The sequence below is a fragment of the Prorops nasuta genome, unplaced genomic scaffold (genome assembly GCF_024137725.1).
Source record: "Prorops nasuta isolate Cenicafe-Biocafe unplaced genomic scaffold, Cenicafe_Pnas_1.2 PNAS00007, whole genome shotgun sequence".
NCBI classification, from domain to species: Eukaryota; Metazoa; Arthropoda; class Insecta; order Hymenoptera; family Bethylidae; genus Prorops; species Prorops nasuta.
Window position 1 is genome coordinate 705,156 of NW_027116804.1, and position 18,932 is coordinate 724,087.

General features: G+C 33.4%; 3 protein-coding genes across 5 annotated transcripts; 1 reads left to right on the top strand and 2 right to left on the bottom strand.

The window, feature by feature from the left end:
- Positions 1–1,266: 1,266 nt before the first annotated feature.
- On the bottom strand, positions 1,267–2,481 carry LOC136775202 (piggyBac transposable element-derived protein 4-like). Its single transcript, XM_066729776.1, has one exon. The coding sequence runs from the start codon at positions 2,479–2,481 to the stop codon at positions 1,267–1,269; it is 1,215 nt and encodes a 404-aa protein (XP_066585873.1).
- Positions 2,482–10,494: 8,013 nt separating this feature from the next.
- Positions 10,495–15,218, top strand: LOC136774799 (chromosome partition protein Smc-like). 3 transcript variants are annotated; one of them, XM_066729282.1, is made up of 8 exons: positions 10,495–10,718; positions 10,800–10,941; positions 12,890–13,098; positions 13,173–13,319; positions 13,385–13,620; positions 13,710–13,895; positions 13,969–14,131; positions 14,209–15,218. In XM_066729282.1, the coding sequence occupies exons 1-8, from the start codon at positions 10,563–10,565 to the stop codon at positions 14,236–14,238; spliced, it is 1,269 nt and encodes a 422-aa protein (XP_066585379.1). In that variant the 5' UTR covers positions 10,495–10,562; the 3' UTR covers positions 14,239–15,218. The 3 variants fall into 3 exon arrangements, with proteins under 3 accessions (XP_066585379.1, XP_066585378.1, XP_066585380.1); XM_066729281.1 differs by having other exon boundaries at positions 13,969–15,218; XM_066729283.1 differs by lacking the exons at positions 13,969–14,131; positions 14,209–15,218 and having other exon boundaries at positions 13,710–13,729; positions 13,846–13,895.
- A 51-nt stretch (positions 15,219–15,269) lies between these two features.
- On the bottom strand, positions 15,270–18,892 carry LOC136774807 (E3 SUMO-protein ligase ZBED1-like). Its single transcript, XM_066729290.1, has 4 exons — positions 18,828–18,892; positions 18,261–18,427; positions 18,000–18,174; positions 15,270–17,609 (listed from the first exon to the last, which is right to left on the bottom strand). Exons 2-4 carry the CDS (start codon positions 18,327–18,329, stop codon positions 16,084–16,086), a joined length of 1,770 nt encoding a protein of 589 aa, XP_066585387.1. The 5' UTR covers positions 18,330–18,427; positions 18,828–18,892; the 3' UTR covers positions 15,270–16,083.
- Between the last annotated feature and the right edge of the window lie 40 nt (positions 18,893–18,932).

An 18,932-nucleotide genomic window follows, 5' to 3' on the forward strand; every position in this document is an offset into this window, starting at 1 on the left:
AATTTTTTGTTTACACTCTTTGAATTTGTACCTTTGTGTAAATATGTTTGGCTTAGGTTTGAGATGATTCTGGATTTGTTGAAACCAGCTCAACCAATGGTATATTTCTTGGAATTTCTGGTGCACATAAGTTACGTAGCAATTTATATCCTTCCCCTCCAATTTTCGTAATAAAAATTGATACTGCATTATATTCTGGCACATTATTTACTGTAAGATATTCATAAAATTGTTCATATCACATTTCGAAGTCCAAGTCCAGATTAAAGTTTTCTAAATCAAAACTTGTACCTCCCATTTTTGGTATCATCTCGTCCTGTGTACTTTTAACATTCTGTTGTATTTCCGTTTTCTTTACGTCCATATAAGATTTCTGCTTAAATTCATTAATTTTTTCATATTCTTTCAATATTTGCTGCCTCTGCTCCTGAATTTGTCTTTTCTCTTCAATTATTTTTGCCTTTTCACTTTCTAGTTGTTTTTGCAATGCTAACAGATCTTTCTCAGACGCCATCTTGTATTGCTTTGATTCGCTCAAATCTCACTCAAATGCAATTTACCTTTAGAACGCCGGGGTTTTGACGACATTTTGACCCTTTGACAAACAGCAATATTGATTTATATTTGTTTATTTTAAGCCCCAAAAAAGAGCGATCTGAAAGAGCGTCTTATATAAGACATTCCGGCGGCTAACATTGGAGAAAATTTTAAAATTTTTGAAATTTAAAATTAATTTGTATATAGGGGTTTTCGGGAGCCGAGAAGACGATAATAATAATATTTTTTATTTCTACCCCTAGAAACTACCCTTTTTGCACAGGCACCGTCTTTTTTATTTTCTTATGAATCTCATATCATTATGGTAGATGCAATTTTGTGTGATATACATGGAAGCATGGTGTAAGGCAGAGTGTTTCATGACATATGTCGCATTCAAATCTGGAACGGCATTTTTTATTGGATATTGAACAAAGTTTACACACACGTTGGAGAACCTTTGATGGATCTTCACTGGTAATTGGAACAGCAAAATGTCGACCAGTCAATCGTAGTTTGCTTGATTGGATGATAGATGAATGACGATTGGAATCAATACCGAGCATATTCCTTACTACTTCCAATCGAAATTTTGGAAAAGAAAGTGGAATGTCCGCTCGCTGATTATATAATGCGTGAGCATTTGCCAGAGATAGACCTACCAAATGGAAGAAAAATTTTCTATACCACTGAATGGACTTTCTAGTGGTTTCAGTCAAAGACAATTGCCTATCTATATATATTATCGACTACCCCCATGTTCTGATTATATTCTAAAATGCACGTAGGTTTTATGATATTTTCCCCAGTTTTCCAGTCTTTTTTGACGGTACAGCTAAATCCAAATTTATGCACGGTAGTTATCTTATAAATCTCTTTCTTGTCCATCCATTTCAAAATAAGCCACACATCATCGTGAGCAACTTCTACTTGACCTTTGTTCAATTTGGCATTCGATTTCGGTACGCTTTTCCCAATTTTTCGAAGTGTACCACACATTCCTGTATCCTTATCATGTAAGAATTCAGTTAATTTAGGAGATGAATACCAATTATCAATATATATTACATGGCCTTTGTGAAAATACGGCTCAAGGAAATGAGCTACTATACCTCCGGAAATCCCCAAACCACAATTTTTAAAATCAGTAGTGGAACCTGTGTAGACTATCAAATCAATTAGAAATCCAGATTTGCATTCAACAAGTTCAAACACTTTAATTCCAAAGCGGTTCCTTTTCAAAGGAAGATATTGCTTGAACATTAGTCGTCCTTTCCAGAACACTAAGCTTTCGTCAATGCATAAATTGTACCCCGGAGATATAGTACGTGAAAATTTGACTCGAAGATCATCGATTACAGGTTTCACTTTTTTCAATGGATGATTTCCCAATTCGTCGTTATTTGCGAAATGCAAATAGCGCAAGATTTGTAAATACCTATTTCGACACATTACAGTGGTGAAAATGAGAGTTGATAATAAAGGATCTGTACTCCAATAATTTTCCAATTTACTTTTTCGAATATGACCCATATTGATCGTAAGAGCTAAGAAAACTCGCAGCTCATTGACCGTCACTGGTTCCCAAGCCTTCATATTCAAACGATAAGGTTCAGGGTTTTGTTCCTGATATAAATTCGTTTGAGATTTGATCATTTCGAAGAGAGGATGGTCAAAAAAAAGCTCAAAATAATCAAGATGTAGGTTGCAAAATCTGACAGAATCATGAACCTGAAATGACCCGTTGAAATCCTTTATTGAAGGATAAAAGAATCTATCATATTTGATATCAGAAGAGTATGTACCCGTATCATAATCATCATCATTGATCTCTATTGTAGCCTGCTCATCACCAGAAGAATCTGGTTCTGATTCGTTACTAGACCAAATTATGGTTTCTTCGGTGTTAGTCGTTATTTTTAGAAATAAACGTATAAAGTACATTAGTACTAAGCTAGTAGTAGCCGATAGCCGATATAAAGTATTTAGATAAAAGATCTAAACGTAAAGCATAAATCAAGTAGAGATGATTTTGGAGCACAAGTAGTATTAGCGCAGAAGATATATTACCAGCGAGAAGAGTTATGCAACAATGGCCATCTATTAGCCAAATATGAAATTATGTCAGAGGGGTACTAACTGAATGTCCCAGGAACCCCACGCATGCAAGTAAAAATTTTTCGTGACCGTCTTATATAAGACTTTCCGGCGCTCCAAAGGTTAACTGCAGTCTAATTACTGATTTCCTTTAAGATTTTATTCTCGTCGCCACTGTAACATATTGAAAGGAATCATGTCACCATTGGATTATGGTTTATGTTACTATATAAACATATTCATTACTGTTAATTTCATCGGAGGCTTTATTATGCCGTATCTTCATAGTAGTATTTGTCGAATGCAGGGCAACCTAGTAGATAAGGGAGCCACTGAATTAAAACAGGCAAATTTACTACCGTCTTATCAAACCATCAACTTGGGTGAGGCGCACATTGTTTATCAGAGCAATAAAGTTCTTGTGTTGCTTCCCCTCAAAGTTTACACAACAAAGATGCGAACACCGACGAAAATTTAAGACTCTCATTGTTATCACTTTTGGATGTATACAAAATATTCAACTTCAAAACTCTTTGTATCGTTAAGTCCGAATTAATAAACGACATACCCTGGGCGAGGGTCACGCATCTTATCGCTTCAATATTCGATAAACAAGACATACATTTTATAATCTGTAAGCAGCTAATTCAGCATCCCGACATAGCTTTACGCAAAGAACTGATAACCGAGTACCATGAGTCAAGCGTAGAAGGGCACAAAGAGGTAGAGAAAACTTACTCTCGATTAGGACAACATTACTATTGGGGATCTATAAAAAGTGAGGTTCAAACCTACATTCAGAATTGTCGTGGATGTCAACTCAGAATACTCGTAAGAACTAAAACAAAACAACCCATAGTACTAACAGACACCCCGGGCGCTGCTTTCGACAAGGTTGCACCGGATATAATCGGTCCTTTATACCTTATTTGACCCCACGAGGTCATAAAAATATGTATTAACCATGCAAGACTAATTGTTAAATAAATACGTAGTCACTGTACCTATATAAGTAACTAACAGCTTTGAGATTGCTCAAGGCATTCCTAAACGACTAATGTGCATGTTTGGCGCTCCGAAGGCTTTCTTAACCGATCAGGGATCCAACATTTTATCCACCGTCAAACGAAACCTTGCGCGGAAATTTAATATAAGACAATTTTATAAAACCACTGTTTACCACTCACAGTCGAATGACCCTCTTGAAAGAACACATCACGTACTTGTTGAATATTTAAAAGCTTATGTGAACTCTAGCTATAGCGATTGGGACGAGTGGTTAGAACTGGCCTCTTTTTCTCTTACAATACCAGCTTACACGAGAGTACTTAATTTTCTCCTTACGAACTTATTTTTGAAAGATTGGCTCGACAATCAGCTTCTAATCCTCTTCTGAAAGAATCTAGCGAAATCACCTACACCGATTATATTACCGAATTATATAACAGGATTAACGAAGTTCAAACTTTAGCTAGGGAAAATTTGATTAAATTAAAAGAAAGAAATAAAGGATACTATGATAAAAGAATTAATCAAACTTTTCAAGTAGGTGATCTAGTCTGCACTCTGAAGGAGCCTAAGATAGGGAAATCTACAAATCAATTAGAGGGTCCCTTTTTAGTTCTAGAAGTAACTACTAACAATAATCTTAAGATAAATTATAAAAACAAAACGCGCATTGTGCATGCTGACAAAGCCAAACTATGTAAAGCAACCCCTGAGTTGCAGGACCAGGCATGTGTTCCGTCCACCTCTGCGCTTTATCAATAATATTCACTCGCGGCGTTGCTGGACTCCTCGGGTATGATTGTCGTGAACCTAATCTCAACGTGACAACTATCAGCTTACTCGACGTAGATGACTGCAACATCAAAACCGTGAACACCCAAACCACACCGACGTTCATCCAGGTACTTAGTTCAAATAGCCGACCTTCAACCAGTAAAGATAATTCAATGCCTCGTACACAATTCGCGGACCGTATATCACTGTGGAATGCATTCTCATGCACATATCCGCTGTTCATGACGGATATGATACTTATATAAAAGAGATTAACGAAAAACAGTGTAGAATGATACATGATGCAGAGAACTATAGATTTAACGACTACATCACCTTTGGAGATTTGAAGCCCAACGCCACTACTTCTCGATGTCTCACCGCGGATGGGAAAATAGGCTCAGATGCCACCTGTTCCGGCGAATACTACGCCGACGTTTATGGATCCTGGAATAATGTAGTTGTTCAAAGATCAATAAAAATCACCCTGAAATCTGGGGTCAGTATCCTGCGAACACCTTACAGGAAAGATAAACCTCCCCTCCGAAACTGCAGTGTGCAACGCTAGTGATTTTAAGCACGTAGACATTCAAGTTGGTTACACCTTCTGGAAACTCGCTCCATCATCACAATGCGATTTCAATGGATACGACATCCTCTATGAAGGAACTGCTCAAAGGACACAGGAGATGGACTCACCCAACTCCCCTGAAATCTTCTCGGTGATCAGAGCAACGACGTCACTTTCGCTCTTGCATGCACCAACATATAAAAGTTTGTGTGGCTACGAATTATACCGAACGGAACACCCAAAGCTTTTCATCCTAGAAACTCAACCTGGAAACACTTTTCCAAAAAAAAAGGACATTTCCGTGGAAAATATAGACCTATTCACTTACATAAATTCAAAATTTATTTATGTCGAAAGGCAGGTGTTGGAAATAGCTCTATCTACTGCCATTTCCAACCCACTGGAATTCGCCTATGCCCTGATGAAAGGACCTGGTTACATCGCCGATCCTGCTGGAAAATTAATATACATTATTAAATGTACACTCGTTAGAGTGCAGATACCTGAGACCGAAGAATGTTATCTGGAACTGCCCGTCACTCATCGCAACACTTCTTACTTCGTCGCTCCACAATCAAGAATACTGAAGAAGCATGGCACGCGCCGCGATTGCTCGAGTATTTTGCCAACAAAACACTTGACCGAACAAGGATGGTTTAGATTACTGCCCTGAGCTTTAGATGTTGCCGCACCGGAGAGAATACGACCAAAGACATTGCTGACATGGAAATATCTATCACCAGGAAATTGAGCAACTTCCAGAATCTACAACCAAAATGACATCGATAAATTAAGGGACCACTTGATGTTCCCCGCTGAACGACTTGCTTTGACAAATAACGTTGTAAGAAGTTTATCTGGGAAAGCATCACTTAAAAATGGCCTCTCTATACAGAATCTGCTAGATGAAGAAACCATCGAAAAAATCACCATGTCTCCTTTGGGAAAAATGTGGACTGGAATCTCCACCTTTGTGACCACGAGCGCAGGACTGCTCGGAATATACATCATCTTCTTGATGATCAAGAATACCTACGACATCCCATTACACGGCTACGCTCTATACTCTGCTTATGGATGCGGTTTCCAACTTTTAGGGGCCATTTGGACCTCCTTGACCAGCCTCCTGCTACACCGAGCGAAACCTAAGCATAACAACGTCACTCAACCAGGAAATAACATATCAGACACCATGGATAAAGAAGAATTAATCACCGTAAAGGGAGATAATCCTTTAGAACTACGCAATCTACCCTCCAGCGCCACAAATCTTCAAATGTCAATTACTTAGAATTATTACGCGAAGTGAGAAAAAAGGAAGACTATAGCATTAAGAATTCCTAATTCTTAACCTAAAAGAAATTTCATCTCCCGAAAAGTTTGACTAGACCCGGAGACCTTATCGTGCAGTAAGGGCTGCGAATTAGAATTAGAAAAATTAGAAATTTGGAAATTCTCGTTAGCCATCGAGAAGTTGCATTCAGTGGAGCTCTTCGAAGGGATGTGAGGGTCGGATAAATAGAAAGTTTAGCTGGACCCGGAGACCTTACCATGCAATAAGGGCTATGTATTGCAATTAGAGTAATCAATAAGCTCGACAGTAGGAATATTAATAGAGAGTCTTTCTTTTCCAGTGTTATAAGCATACACATGGGCACAACCTCGGATATTAGTAACTATAGTGCCTCACCTATACACAGTCCTGGGATTTGGTGAATTCGAGGCACACCCTGATTTAGTTTCAGGATTTCCTATTCTAAGCTTAAATGGGGCACATGATTTTCCAGGTATTTTTACAATTTCGGATTTTTTAAATGGTACTATAAGGTTCCCCCAACTGAGGCAGTCATTTTCATACTCAGTGCCAGCTTTAGTCAAGGAAAAGAATTCATCCCCAATAATTCCATCTTGCGAGATAGGAAAATTATCGGGAATGAGATGAAATTTTGCACATATACCATATATATATATTTAAATTTGCAAAGCCAATAGTTGAACTTTTTCCTTCGTTAATACCAGTTAATACAATTTTTTTCACTCTGATTAATTTGTTCTCGCGTTAGTTTAGAAAGTTTAAATTGATCTGTGCGCTTGTATCGATTAAAAATTCTGCGATCCCGATTAAAGAATTTGAAATGCAATCAACGGTTTTTTGATTACGATTAGTTAAATTGATAGAAGCAGACCTTAAATTTGACTCCCTTGACTGTTTTGAGAATTTTGCCCTAAAAAATCTGACTGAGAATATTCAGAGAACTCAGCATTGTATAAGGGCGATTCGCGCTGAGGGAAGACCGCATCTACGTCTGAACGTAATTCATCGCTCTGTAAATATTGGATTCTAGATTATGGGGGGGGGGGGGGGGGATATCGAGGATAATTAGGTTGTGATGATTGGTTTCTATTAGGAGTCCGATTATTCGTAACACACAAGTCTAGGTACAAAAGGTCGAGCTTCAGGATTCGGAGCAGAAGTATTTTGTTTTCTCTAAACTAATTTCCGGCATTCATTAAGTGACCCGGATTTTAGCAATAATAGCACGATTTTGGCGTATTTAAGGAGGCGCGCTCTATATTTCCCTCCCTCAGAACTGTCGGTTTCTTTTCGGGAGCGGGTAAAGTTTTCTCGATTTCCATTGCATTCACGATAGTTTGTTCCAAATTTTCGTATCTAGTAAATCGCACTTTGATCCCTATTTCGTCACGGAGCCCGTGTATAAAATATTTCAATATATCTGCTTCATATTTCTTCAAAGCGTTTGGGGGAATTTGCCCTTGCCATTCTTCGCGAATTCTTTCAAGTAAGGTGGTAGATAGCAACTTAAAACGAAAGATGAATTCAGTTAAGGATTCCTGATTTCCTTGTTTAATAATGCTTAACTTCCCGAGACATTGGTTAACGGATTTGTTAATCTCAAAAAGTTTCTTGAGGTAAGCCTCATATTTAGTATACGAATCAAAGCTAGCTCCCAGCGTAATGCTGCTTGCAGCCCCTTGCAATTTGTTTATAAGCAATTCCGTGAGTAATTTTTCTTGCTCAGGGGCTATTTGCGCCCTGGCTTGACGACAACTGTAAATATATTTGCGGAGGATCTCAGGTTTTCACCTGATAAAGTATTACGGATTCTACAGCCTTGCAAGGAGAAACAAATGAAGTTACACTAAAGGCTGTACTCGGAGAACTAGCGCGTTCGATCGAGCCGGAATTTTTTCGTTGCTGCTCAAGTTAAGAAATATGATTTCTTGGTTTTTCATTCGTGGTTCGATATATTTGTGCATTAGTTTGTGCCTCGCGGAGCTATGAACACAATATATTCTTCTATTCTTTCGGTCAATAGCTTGGTTAGCACATGGGACAGAGACATCGTTAGTTCGTTCTTCGAGTTCGCGTATTTGTGCTTCTAATGAATTGACCCGTTCTTTGAGAATCACCGATTGATCAAGGTCTTGTTTTGCTAGTAAGTTTTCAAGTTCGCGACATCGATTTTCTTTCATAGAGAGTTCTCCTTGCAATAATTCTTTTTCTTCACCGGTTAGACCCTTTGCCCATCTACCATTTTCGTTCTCTAATTCAGTAATTCTACGATTGCGATCGATTAACTCGGCTTGCAATTGCTCAAAATACGTTTGTGTTAATCGCTTGCCGTTAGCTATTTTAGTCAAAGTTCGTGCAGCGAAAGCGAATTTAGTAATTTACCGAATCGCGATACCAATTCTGACACCAAAAATGTAACACCTCGTATATAAAATGTATATTATATGCAGTATTTTCTGAAATTAACCATTATTCGCCTACTTAACCCAGGGCCTATAGCGATTCGGGAAAAGTTTAAGTACTTACTTTTGTGGAGAGTGCTGGACTAGAAGTCAAAGTAGTATAGAGACCGTGCACACCAACACAATGATAGCGAAGTGTCAATGTATAACTGTATACGTATAAATAAATTACACTGAAAAACTGCGAAAATTGACCGATAGTTTGCGCTGATAGTATGCATATACATCAATATACATTCTTATCTCACTGTCATTGTGTTGGTGTGCACGGTCTCTATTGAAGAGACGTCTCCGGTATACGCTGCAGGTAAAAGGGTTGAAAGAGATTGTGAATAATGAATATCTTGCACTGATGTTAGGTTTTTAGAAATGATTTTATAAATGTGCGATTATATGGTACACAAGATAAAAAAATACTTTGAAATTCTTAAGACAATTATAAAAAATGAGAATATAACAAAGATAATAATGAATAGTATGCAAAAATAGTAAAGGAACAATAATGACCAAGTTCAAATCTGCCCAGGGTTTTTATATACCCCGGAGAGCGAGGCACTAGCATTTTGAGGGCATGGTGGAAGGACATGGGGAAGATAAAATAAAGAATATACATAGTAAATGTACCGCCACGATGGTTGCCTAGAACGCTTGCACCCTATACCTACATGAAAACTTACAATCTAGATGCTTTATGGTCCTTCTACCCACGCTATAGGCTTGCGCTTCGCTGACGAGGGCTTGATTCCCGATATGGAGAACTTCGCTCCTCGTTAGAGGCAACCTCATGCCATTCTGAGTTGGAGGATCCTCCGAACGTCACAAACCGCACAGGTTGTATCCAGGCCCATGAGACCCTGGTGTGGCAACGGACGCACTCGCGGGTGATCCTAAAATTAAGATCATGCACGGGCACCCGGCGCATGGCCCGCTGTTGGTGAAGGTGGCTAAGCATCTGGTGCAACATTCTAGCAGCTTATAGATAACCCCTTCACAGGAGAAGCAACGGGCGTCCATGCGCCAGGATTCTCTCGTAATTTCCACAACCTCGTCAATGGAATAACGTCTTCTATGGACCTGGAACGGTTGGAACATCATGTAATAGTAATCGACGCACAGGCCACAGCATCCCGGGGTGTGTCTTATTGATGCGGTTAGCGATCCTCACCCCCTGTATGAAATACAGGGGTTGGCTACCTCTAATACTGCGTGTTTCCACAAAGGGAAACTTTCTGTCTGAAAGGTAGAATGAGCAAGTAAAGAAGAATTCACGTGGAAAGAAAAAAGAGACTGGTAAGCGAGTAAGCGGAATTTACAGAGAGAGAGATATGGCGCTGCAAGGCTAGAGGTTAATACTTTAGGCGGCGAGTAGAATAGGAAGTTCCTTGCTACATCTCTAGGTGTCGCCCCAGTGATTTAAGCTGAGACGTTACACTTGGGCCGGTTACTTACATATATTTAAGACCGATTTAAGAGCATAGATTATCTTTTTCTATTACTGTTAGGACTGTTAGGTGAAAAAGGACAATCGATACTTTAAGTCAGACTTAAATATAAATAACGACTATGAATACCGGCCTTGGAATTGGAAAGCAACCACATGTAGAGTTTTAGTACATACTCGCAGCTGATAAACGAACGCAACCAAAATAGAGGAAGAAGAGTTAGCCCTCTGCTCTTTTGTGCATTTTATGTTTCTATTTTGAACAGTTGAAATGTTTGAATTAGTTTGAATAAGAGAAACTTTAGGAAAGTTTGTTTAGTTGTTTCTGTCATACACCTTGTGCTATTGTTTCTGATAATGGACCCTGACATAGAAAAGATTCACCATGTATTAATTGATGCTGGTCTGCCATCATCAATAAATGATCTTAAAAATCCTACACAAGAGTTTATGATTAATTTAATAACTACATTCTTACAATACTTTGGTATAAACGTCAGTGCAATTATTAAGGTGGACTTCATTGTTATTTAATTTAATTTAATGTGTAACAATATAAAATAATTATTCCTCTTTTCTCATCTAAATTTATAGCCAGATGTCATTCAAGAAGACATTCTTACAAATCCTCAAGATTTAGATATGATAAGTATTATGAATCTTTGTAGAGCCATGGAATACATATGTAATAACATATTTATTGATAATTTTACTATTACTGATGTAATCCATCCAGGTATTTCATTATTTATCTATATGACATAGAGTAGTTTGCATAAGTAAAGGTCAATTTAAAGATTGCAAAAAGAGGACTGGTTCTGAATAGAAAATTGTTATAAATTTGTTTCTTACAGGCCTTACGTAAGCTGCCAAAGGTTGAAATATCTTTAACTATATTTAACCAATGGCCTAATTCAGTAAAGCTATTTGGTAAATGGAATGAATTTGACCAATGAATGTTAAAAGAATCTGTTTGTATTAAATAAAATAGTAAAGCACTGATTTTGTTTTATGATATAACAACATTTCTTTTTAACATAGCCCAGCTGATTCTTTCATTTTTCATTGGCAAAATTTGTCTCATTCGCCAAACTTTTATACTAAATCAGATAAATATTTAAATGGTAGTTAAAGATATTAAAATCCAGACAACTTTGTAAATAAGAACTGCAGGAAAAAAACAAATATAGAATTATCCACTATTCAGAATTAATCCTTCTTTCAGCTGTCTTTACTTTTACATTGAATTACAGAACATATTATATATATATATTTTAGTATGTTTACTATAAATTGAATTTTTAGTAGCAACCCATAAAGAGTTGAACATGTAGATGCTATTACGATCACATTTGATTAATGATCATGTTGATAATGGCTAGTGGATGATGACAAATTGCTACCATTAAATTGAAAACAATGCATATATTAATATCGCTATCGCCATCGTGATCATCGCGATCGCTTATACAGGATGTATTACTGAAAGCGTACAAGAGATTGAACATAAAAATTCATTTATCTTTGTAAATATAAGAGATATTAATTTTTTGTATAGGACATGTTTGATTGCAAATGCAAAGAAGTTTAAAAAATGTCATATACAACAAATTAATATCTCTCATATTTATAGAGATAAATAAATTTTTATGTTAGACCTCTGATACATCTTTGATGGTAAACCCTGTATATTTAACACCTAAAATAATAGTATTTGATGAGAAACTATGCAGTCTTTTATCTCTTTGCGAAAAAATGAAAGGAGTCTATAACTCAATGCTTCAAAGTGTTTTTTATGGAATTTTAAAATTATTCAAAGATAATTTGTTAAATATATATTTTCCTGAAAAAACGTGTAGAATCTTTTATCTGAAGAATTAAATATTACATAAAAGGAGTCCTATATATTTTTTACAGATATAACATTTATTAAGATATTCTAAAATGTTCAATAAATTTTAATTGCAAGAATTAAATTACAAGTACCATGGATAAAATTTGAAACCAGTCATGTCTATTCATTTTTGGTGGATGAAAGACCTCCTCAACATTCATGCTACCATAGTTAAAGATGTTATTAACAAACATTTAAAAAAAAAGTTTTTTTACTATAAACAACAAAAGTTTTTGCTTAAAATATCTTTACAAATGTTTTCTATGAAAAAAAAATAAATGTAAAACCTTATTTATGGAATATTTAATTCTTCTAAAAGAAAATACTATACACCATTAAGGAAAAATATATATTTAAAAAGTATCTTCGAAAAATTTCAAGAATCGTTTAAAAATGTACTTTGAGGGCATTGAACACTGGCTTCCATAATTTTTCACAAAAAGATCGAAGTATGTATAATTATTTTATTACAAACTAATGTTTTATGGAATAATGCTAAAAAATTTTATTTTACCTGCCACACTATTATGAATATAATATGACGCAGTTAAGGCACCTCAAAGCATTAACATAAAATAGTGTTTATTTCCATTATTATGATTGATACTAATTTTTTCTTATGTAGATCTTTTGGTAATTCATTTGGATTTGCATTGAGAGAGGTCTTATGAAGAAATTTATATTTTTCATAGTTATGGAATGAATGTATTTATATTACTAATTTTGAAACATTTTAAATACCTCCCACTATAAAGCTTTGATTATTTTTATGATTAAGATTAAATTTCAGTTCCCAAAAAGGCTCGTAAACAAGCCAAATTTTTGGCAAATTTTATACTATATCACACTACTAAAATGGCAGAAATTGAACCACGAATAAATGAAATTTTTAATAGACGAAAAAATTTAGAGGAGATTTTGCAAAAAAAAGATGATGTGACTAAAGCAAAAAGTGAAACAGAATTGCTTCTCAAAAAGCAAAAATCTATCATAGATCAGGTACAAAATTTTTTTGCAAAATTTGTTAATAAATCAAAATACTATAGATAAATTGTATAATATATTATTCGTAGCTCGAGGAAAACATAAAAGAATCTAAAGAAATAATTCAAGCATATAACGGACAAATTTTAAAGCTGGATACTCAAATCAAGATTGCAACAGAGGAACAACAAGCAGCTAAAGAGCATTGTATAGCTTATAAAGCGGAATTCGCAAAGGTAAAGTTTATCAAATTATTTAAAGTATGTTACAGTTTCAAAATATTAAAAAGATTTTGCTACAGATAAATAAACTAATCAAAGAACTTCAATCAAATGTTGTAAAATCACCAGAAGAACACAGAAGAAAGTTACAAGAGCTTCAAGAGCAAGTAAAATTGAAAGAAGAGGAAAGAGATTTATTAGAAAAAGCGATCTTGGATAGACAAAGTAGGATAAAGAAAATGGAAGAGATTTTAAATTTTATTTATAAACAGAATGAATTATTTCCTAACGTGAATGAAGCGTTTCTACAGCTTAAGTATAAATTTTAAATAGCTTTGTTTATAACGCTATATAATAATTTTTGTAAATCAAATTATAAATTGGTACTTTACTATAATTTTCCAGAGAAAAAAGTCAAGAAAGGGGTAAGATCCTTAATCAAATCGAAGAATTAAAAAGAACGCTTGCCGAATTAGAAAAGAAAGCTACGATGCATGAGACTCAGTGTGAACCTATTAATTTAGATGAAATTAAAACTCAGATTGAAAAACGACTGTTACCATTAAACCAATTGCACACTGATTTATTAAGGTCAAATATTTTTAATTTTATTATTAAAATTTGAAAAGCTGTTACAGAGACTAAAATCACTTTTATTTTACAGCCAAAAAAGTTCACTGGACAATATGCTAGAAGAACAACAGTCGCATTTGCATGAATTAATTTCAGAAAATAATTATATGAAAAGCCTTATTAAAGATGCGGAGGAAGAAATAACTACACTTGCAGAAATTTTTCAAGAAGAATATTACAGTGAAATCAAAAAAGTGTGTAACTATTATACAAAATGCTTAATAATAATTTACTTATAAAATATACTTATCAGACTTTTTAAAATTTACAGGAATCTGATCTACAAGATAAATTCAACTAATAGAAAAAAATCTTTATTTTCTAAAATATTATAATATTTTCACTAAATATTTGTATATAATTTAATTTGTATCAAATCAAGAAATACGGTAATGTCTCAACAACAAGTATATTACTGCCAAGCGCTACCGTGTAACTATACTGCAAGTTTGGCCGTCCTAATTTTCAAACTGATCTTTTTCCATAAATGATACATTATCATGATTTAAGCGAAGCTTCTCTTAAATAGGTTTTAAAAAAGCTTTCATCTAGGACATTTTTAATTTAACACAACATTATGACTATTTAACATTCAAAATTCATTGTAGTATTATACATTTTTAGACAACGCATGTTATTACATTGTTTATTTCAATAGAGGAATAATTTTTTACAATTCATTAATCAATACATGTAAGGAAAACTTCATTTTAATTGGAGTTTTCATTGTAATATTTTTTCAAGACCAATTTTTATAATGTGATATCCTTTTAAATCGTATATGTTGAATGATCTATAATTAGATAAAAGCTTCATTTTTAGCCAAAAGTTAAACAACAAATAAATTTAATTAAGAAACCTTATGTTCTCTACAGGTACTTCCTATTACTTCGTACTTCCATGGATATATAGTTACCACAAATCTGGAAGTAGACTGCTTGATTGAATAGTAGTTTTTTGTTACATGTGAAATACCGAAGGCAGTATAGCGTTACTTTTTTCTTAGTGAAAAAAATAAGTAATTTTAAATTAGTTGTTTATTTACGAAGATTCATGATAAAATAATCTTCTTTTTTCATATTAAAGCTTAGTTTATCTGATTTATAAATGTTTTCAAAAAATTCTAATTGATCACATTTGATTTTTCATCTCAGAAAATTGTAATGAAAGTAAATCTTAGGTCGTTTTTCTATTCAATCATTCCTTTAACGACTGTAACATATATTTACTACACATATCTATCCGATATTCCGATAAAGAGGCTGAAACGCCTGAAACTACCTTATCGGCAAAAAAGACATACGTATTAGAGATGCTGATATTTTCTGAAAGTATCGATATTAGTATCAAAATATATCAAAGCCAGCATTATCGATACGGAGACAAATCGATCCCAAAATATCGATATTACTAATATTGCTATATAGCGTAGTTGTCAAATGCGATGACCGAGCTTGATATTTTTCAAAAAATGATAAAAAATAACACCAATTAATAATAATAGAAGACAATGGAATCTTACTATTATAAATAAGTATAATTTAATACAATAATAAATTATATGTATCAAAGGAAAAAAATAAATACTTGATGGCGAATTATATTTACAGGTTAAATTAATTTAAAGATATAAGGTAATAAAATCATATAAGGTTGTATTGTTCTGGACAAGGATGGGATGTTATTTTTGGTGCGATGGATGAGCCTTCATCATATAACTGCAGCTGAGACGACAATTTTAATCAGTATTGTATAAGGGAATTAAGAAAGTATATATTCATTTTCATTTATGCATTGACTTTTGTGATCTTTTATTTATAACAAATACTTTTATTTAATTTTTGAAACTTTCATCAAATTCATGCAGTGATATTATTATAATGAGATAATTTATAGTTTAGAGAATTACTTTATTACCTATTATTCGGTTAGTAAATATTATCCAGTTTTTATTATAATAACTTAATATATTTTCCACACAAATATACATATGAAAGCAGTCATTTTTCTTATCACATATATGGCATATTAGTATTGCAGGAAACTTATTATAATTTGCTAAAGAAATAAAATATACTTATAAAATCACTATTATCTTTAAATACTCTCTCACATTTCCTATCTGACATATTATAAAATATTAAATTTAAACAGCAGCATCTAAGTTCCATTCGTCAAATGATAAGGAACTCAAAAATAACAATTGATTTAAATGGTCTCCTGTTAAACGGTTTCTGCGTTCTGTCATAATAATACCTGCTTTTGAAAAGAGTCTTTCACATGGTACTGATGTAGCAATAATTATTAAATATTTTTTAGCTAATGTTGACAGTGGTGAAGAATGACTCCAAAATTTTATTGGACAATCATCAATGGCAATAGGCGACTGATTTAAATAAAACCTAAACTCTTCTGGCATAATATTATTATCAGTAATAGTAATTTGGTTTTGTTGGTCTAGCTTCACAAGGCTTTTATGATATGACCAAAAATCTGTTTTCACTAACTCATCTTTATTAATGTTATCAACTTCATCTATTGGCTTATCACTTTCATTGGTAAGTAAGAGTGTTACGATAGTATTAATAGCACTTAAACAGGCTAATTCATCACAAAAATGGATTCGTTTAAATCGTGGATCTAAAAGTGTTGCTATTGCTATAACAGAGATTTCTTCTCTTGATTTAAAACGTTCATAGAATTCTTCTAATAAAATCTGTTTCATTTCATTTCCTATCTCAGTTTCAGGAAATGAAGACTGCAAAGATCTTTGGAGAATATTTAAGATCGGTATTACCTTACTACCTGTTAGATAGGATTCTCCAGATAATATTTTTGTTGCATCCTTGAAGGGTTTGAGTAGCTCAACAAACTCTTTAGCCACTAGTAATTCTGATGCAGTTAGCATTATTGGAGCTGAAGGGCATTGTAAAAGTATTGGACTAATCTTCTCAGATAGTTCAATAAATCTAACAATCATATCATACGTCGAATTCCAACGTGTTTCTACAGATTGTAGTAGCTTCAGATTTGAAACTGCTCGTAACCTGTCAGCTGCTGTTACTGATTTTTTAAAGTACTTTACGATGGTTTTAATTTTTTTGCAAACAGAACTAATGTTTTCAGAAGCCATAACTTTTGCAGGCAACAAATTTAGAGAATGTGCAAAACATGGTAAATGTTTCTCTGCACCAAATGCATTAACGATTGCTTTTTTAACATTAGCCCCATTATCGGATACAACTACCACTATACTTTCTTTTTTTATTTGCCAATCTTTTATAATTTGTAACAGCCACATTTCTATATATTCAGACGTATGTCTGTCATTTAGCTCTGTTACTCCAATTACAAGAGTTTTAAATTTATCATTTAATAAAAAATGAGCTGTAACACCCAAAAAGCTTTTGACATTTAATGGGTCAGTCCAAATATCCGTGGTCAAACTTAAATTATTTGTATTCGAAAGCCAAGTTTTGGTAATACTTGATAATACCTGATATTTTTCTTCCATCAAACTCTGAACTGTACTTCTACATGGAAGTTTATACAAAGGAGCAATGGCTTTCATGAATGTTTTAAAGCCTTCATTCTCGACTGTTTGGTAAGGCATGTTGTCTTTTGCAATCATAAAGATAAGCTTGTTAGTGATTTCAGCAGCTTTAGATCCTCCTGTTAAAACATTATTATTTAAGTTAATATAACTATAATAAGAATAAAAATTAATTACATTAAAGATTATATGTAGAACTAATATATCGTTAGAACTTAGTAGTATTTTGAAAATTTGTTGCAGATTAATTTTAACAATTCTGTTTTCAACAATGGAAGAAAATCTGGCATTCGAATTTGCATTATAAGAGACTGTCAGTAATCTTTAAACAGATTTTGGAAAGATTGTTGAAAGACTGCCAATAGTTTTCTGTAAACGATTCCAAGGATATACATATATCCTTCTACGTGTCCAAAGCAGAATCTGCAACAAATTTTCTAATTGCTACAATATAAGGTACATACAATAAATATTTCATTTAGGAAAATTTTAGTAAACAAATTCTGCACCTTGAAAAGAACTTTGTTTGTAAAAGGTCAGATCTATTCTAGGCTGTTTTGAAGGCTGTTCAATTGTATTTGTTAATGTAGAAGTTACAGAAGATTCAGAAGCTGCAGATGAAAGTGGTTCTATATTATCATCCAATACAAAATCCATCATACTATTTTCATCTGCAATTGGAGCCTATTTTTTAAATTAAGTAAGTATTAGTAATAAATTATACGTACTATATTAAAATTTACAATCATTTTTATTCTTTTATGATTTACTTCAAAAGTATTCCTAGCATTTTCACTAAGATCAATTTTTGGGTGAGCTCGCTTCAAATGAGATCTCATATTTGTTGTATTTTTACTTCCTTTTATTTCTCGTTGACACAGTTTGCATCTGCCTCCTGTGGGTATACGTATAAAATATGTCCAAACTTTTGATGGCACTAAATTAAAAATAAAATCAACCATTATAATATCTTTATTATCAATCTAAACAATCTTAGAATAATTATATGGTATTATGCGAGAAAGAGATGATCTATAAATATAATTGTAAAATAAGATAAATTAATTCATGTTGGATTATTATTTCTTTCTTGTATAACAGAGTACTTGTTTTTAAAGAGAATATTATTTGTGGAATAGGGTATTAGGAAATTTGGTATGCATACTTTTATAGAGGGTAGTATATATTATTTGGATCGAGGTATAAATATTGTTCAAAAAGTGAAGCTGAAAAAAATAAAGAAAAAGTTTATTAAGTTTAAAATATAAGAAAAAATTATGTAATCTGTATAATTTTAAAAACAATTCATTAAAGTAAATATATTTAATTATAATTACCTAATATTTTGTACAGTGTGATTGTTTTTAAAACTTGCTTTACAGCAAAGCAATCAGAAAAAATGGCACCGTTAATTTTCCTCAGTTTAGTCTCATTCTAAACTT

Coding starts and splice junctions, on each gene's coding strand:
- LOC136774807 (XM_066729290.1), bottom strand. CDS start 18,329: ATGAGATCTCATTTGAAGCGAGCTCACCCAAAAATTGATCTTAGTGAA. Junction 18,175..18,260: donor ATGCTAGGAATACTTTTGAA/GTAAATCATAAA, acceptor TTTAAAAAATAG/GCTCCAATTGCAGATGAAAA. Junction 17,610..17,999: donor CAAACAAAGTTCTTTTCAAG/GTGCAGAATTTG, acceptor ATGTTTTAACAG/GAGGATCTAAAGCTGCTGAA.
- LOC136775202 (XM_066729776.1), bottom strand. CDS start 2,481: ATGTACTTTATACGTTTATTTCTAAAAATAACGACTAACACCGAAGAA.
- LOC136774799 (XM_066729281.1), top strand. CDS start 10,563: ATGGACCCTGACATAGAAAAGATTCACCATGTATTAATTGATGCTGGT. Junction 13,099..13,172: donor AAAAATCTATCATAGATCAG/GTACAAAATTTT, acceptor TATTATTCGTAG/CTCGAGGAAAACATAAAAGA. Junction 13,621..13,709: donor GAAGCGTTTCTACAGCTTAA/GTATAAATTTTA, acceptor ATAATTTTCCAG/AGAAAAAAGTCAAGAAAGGG.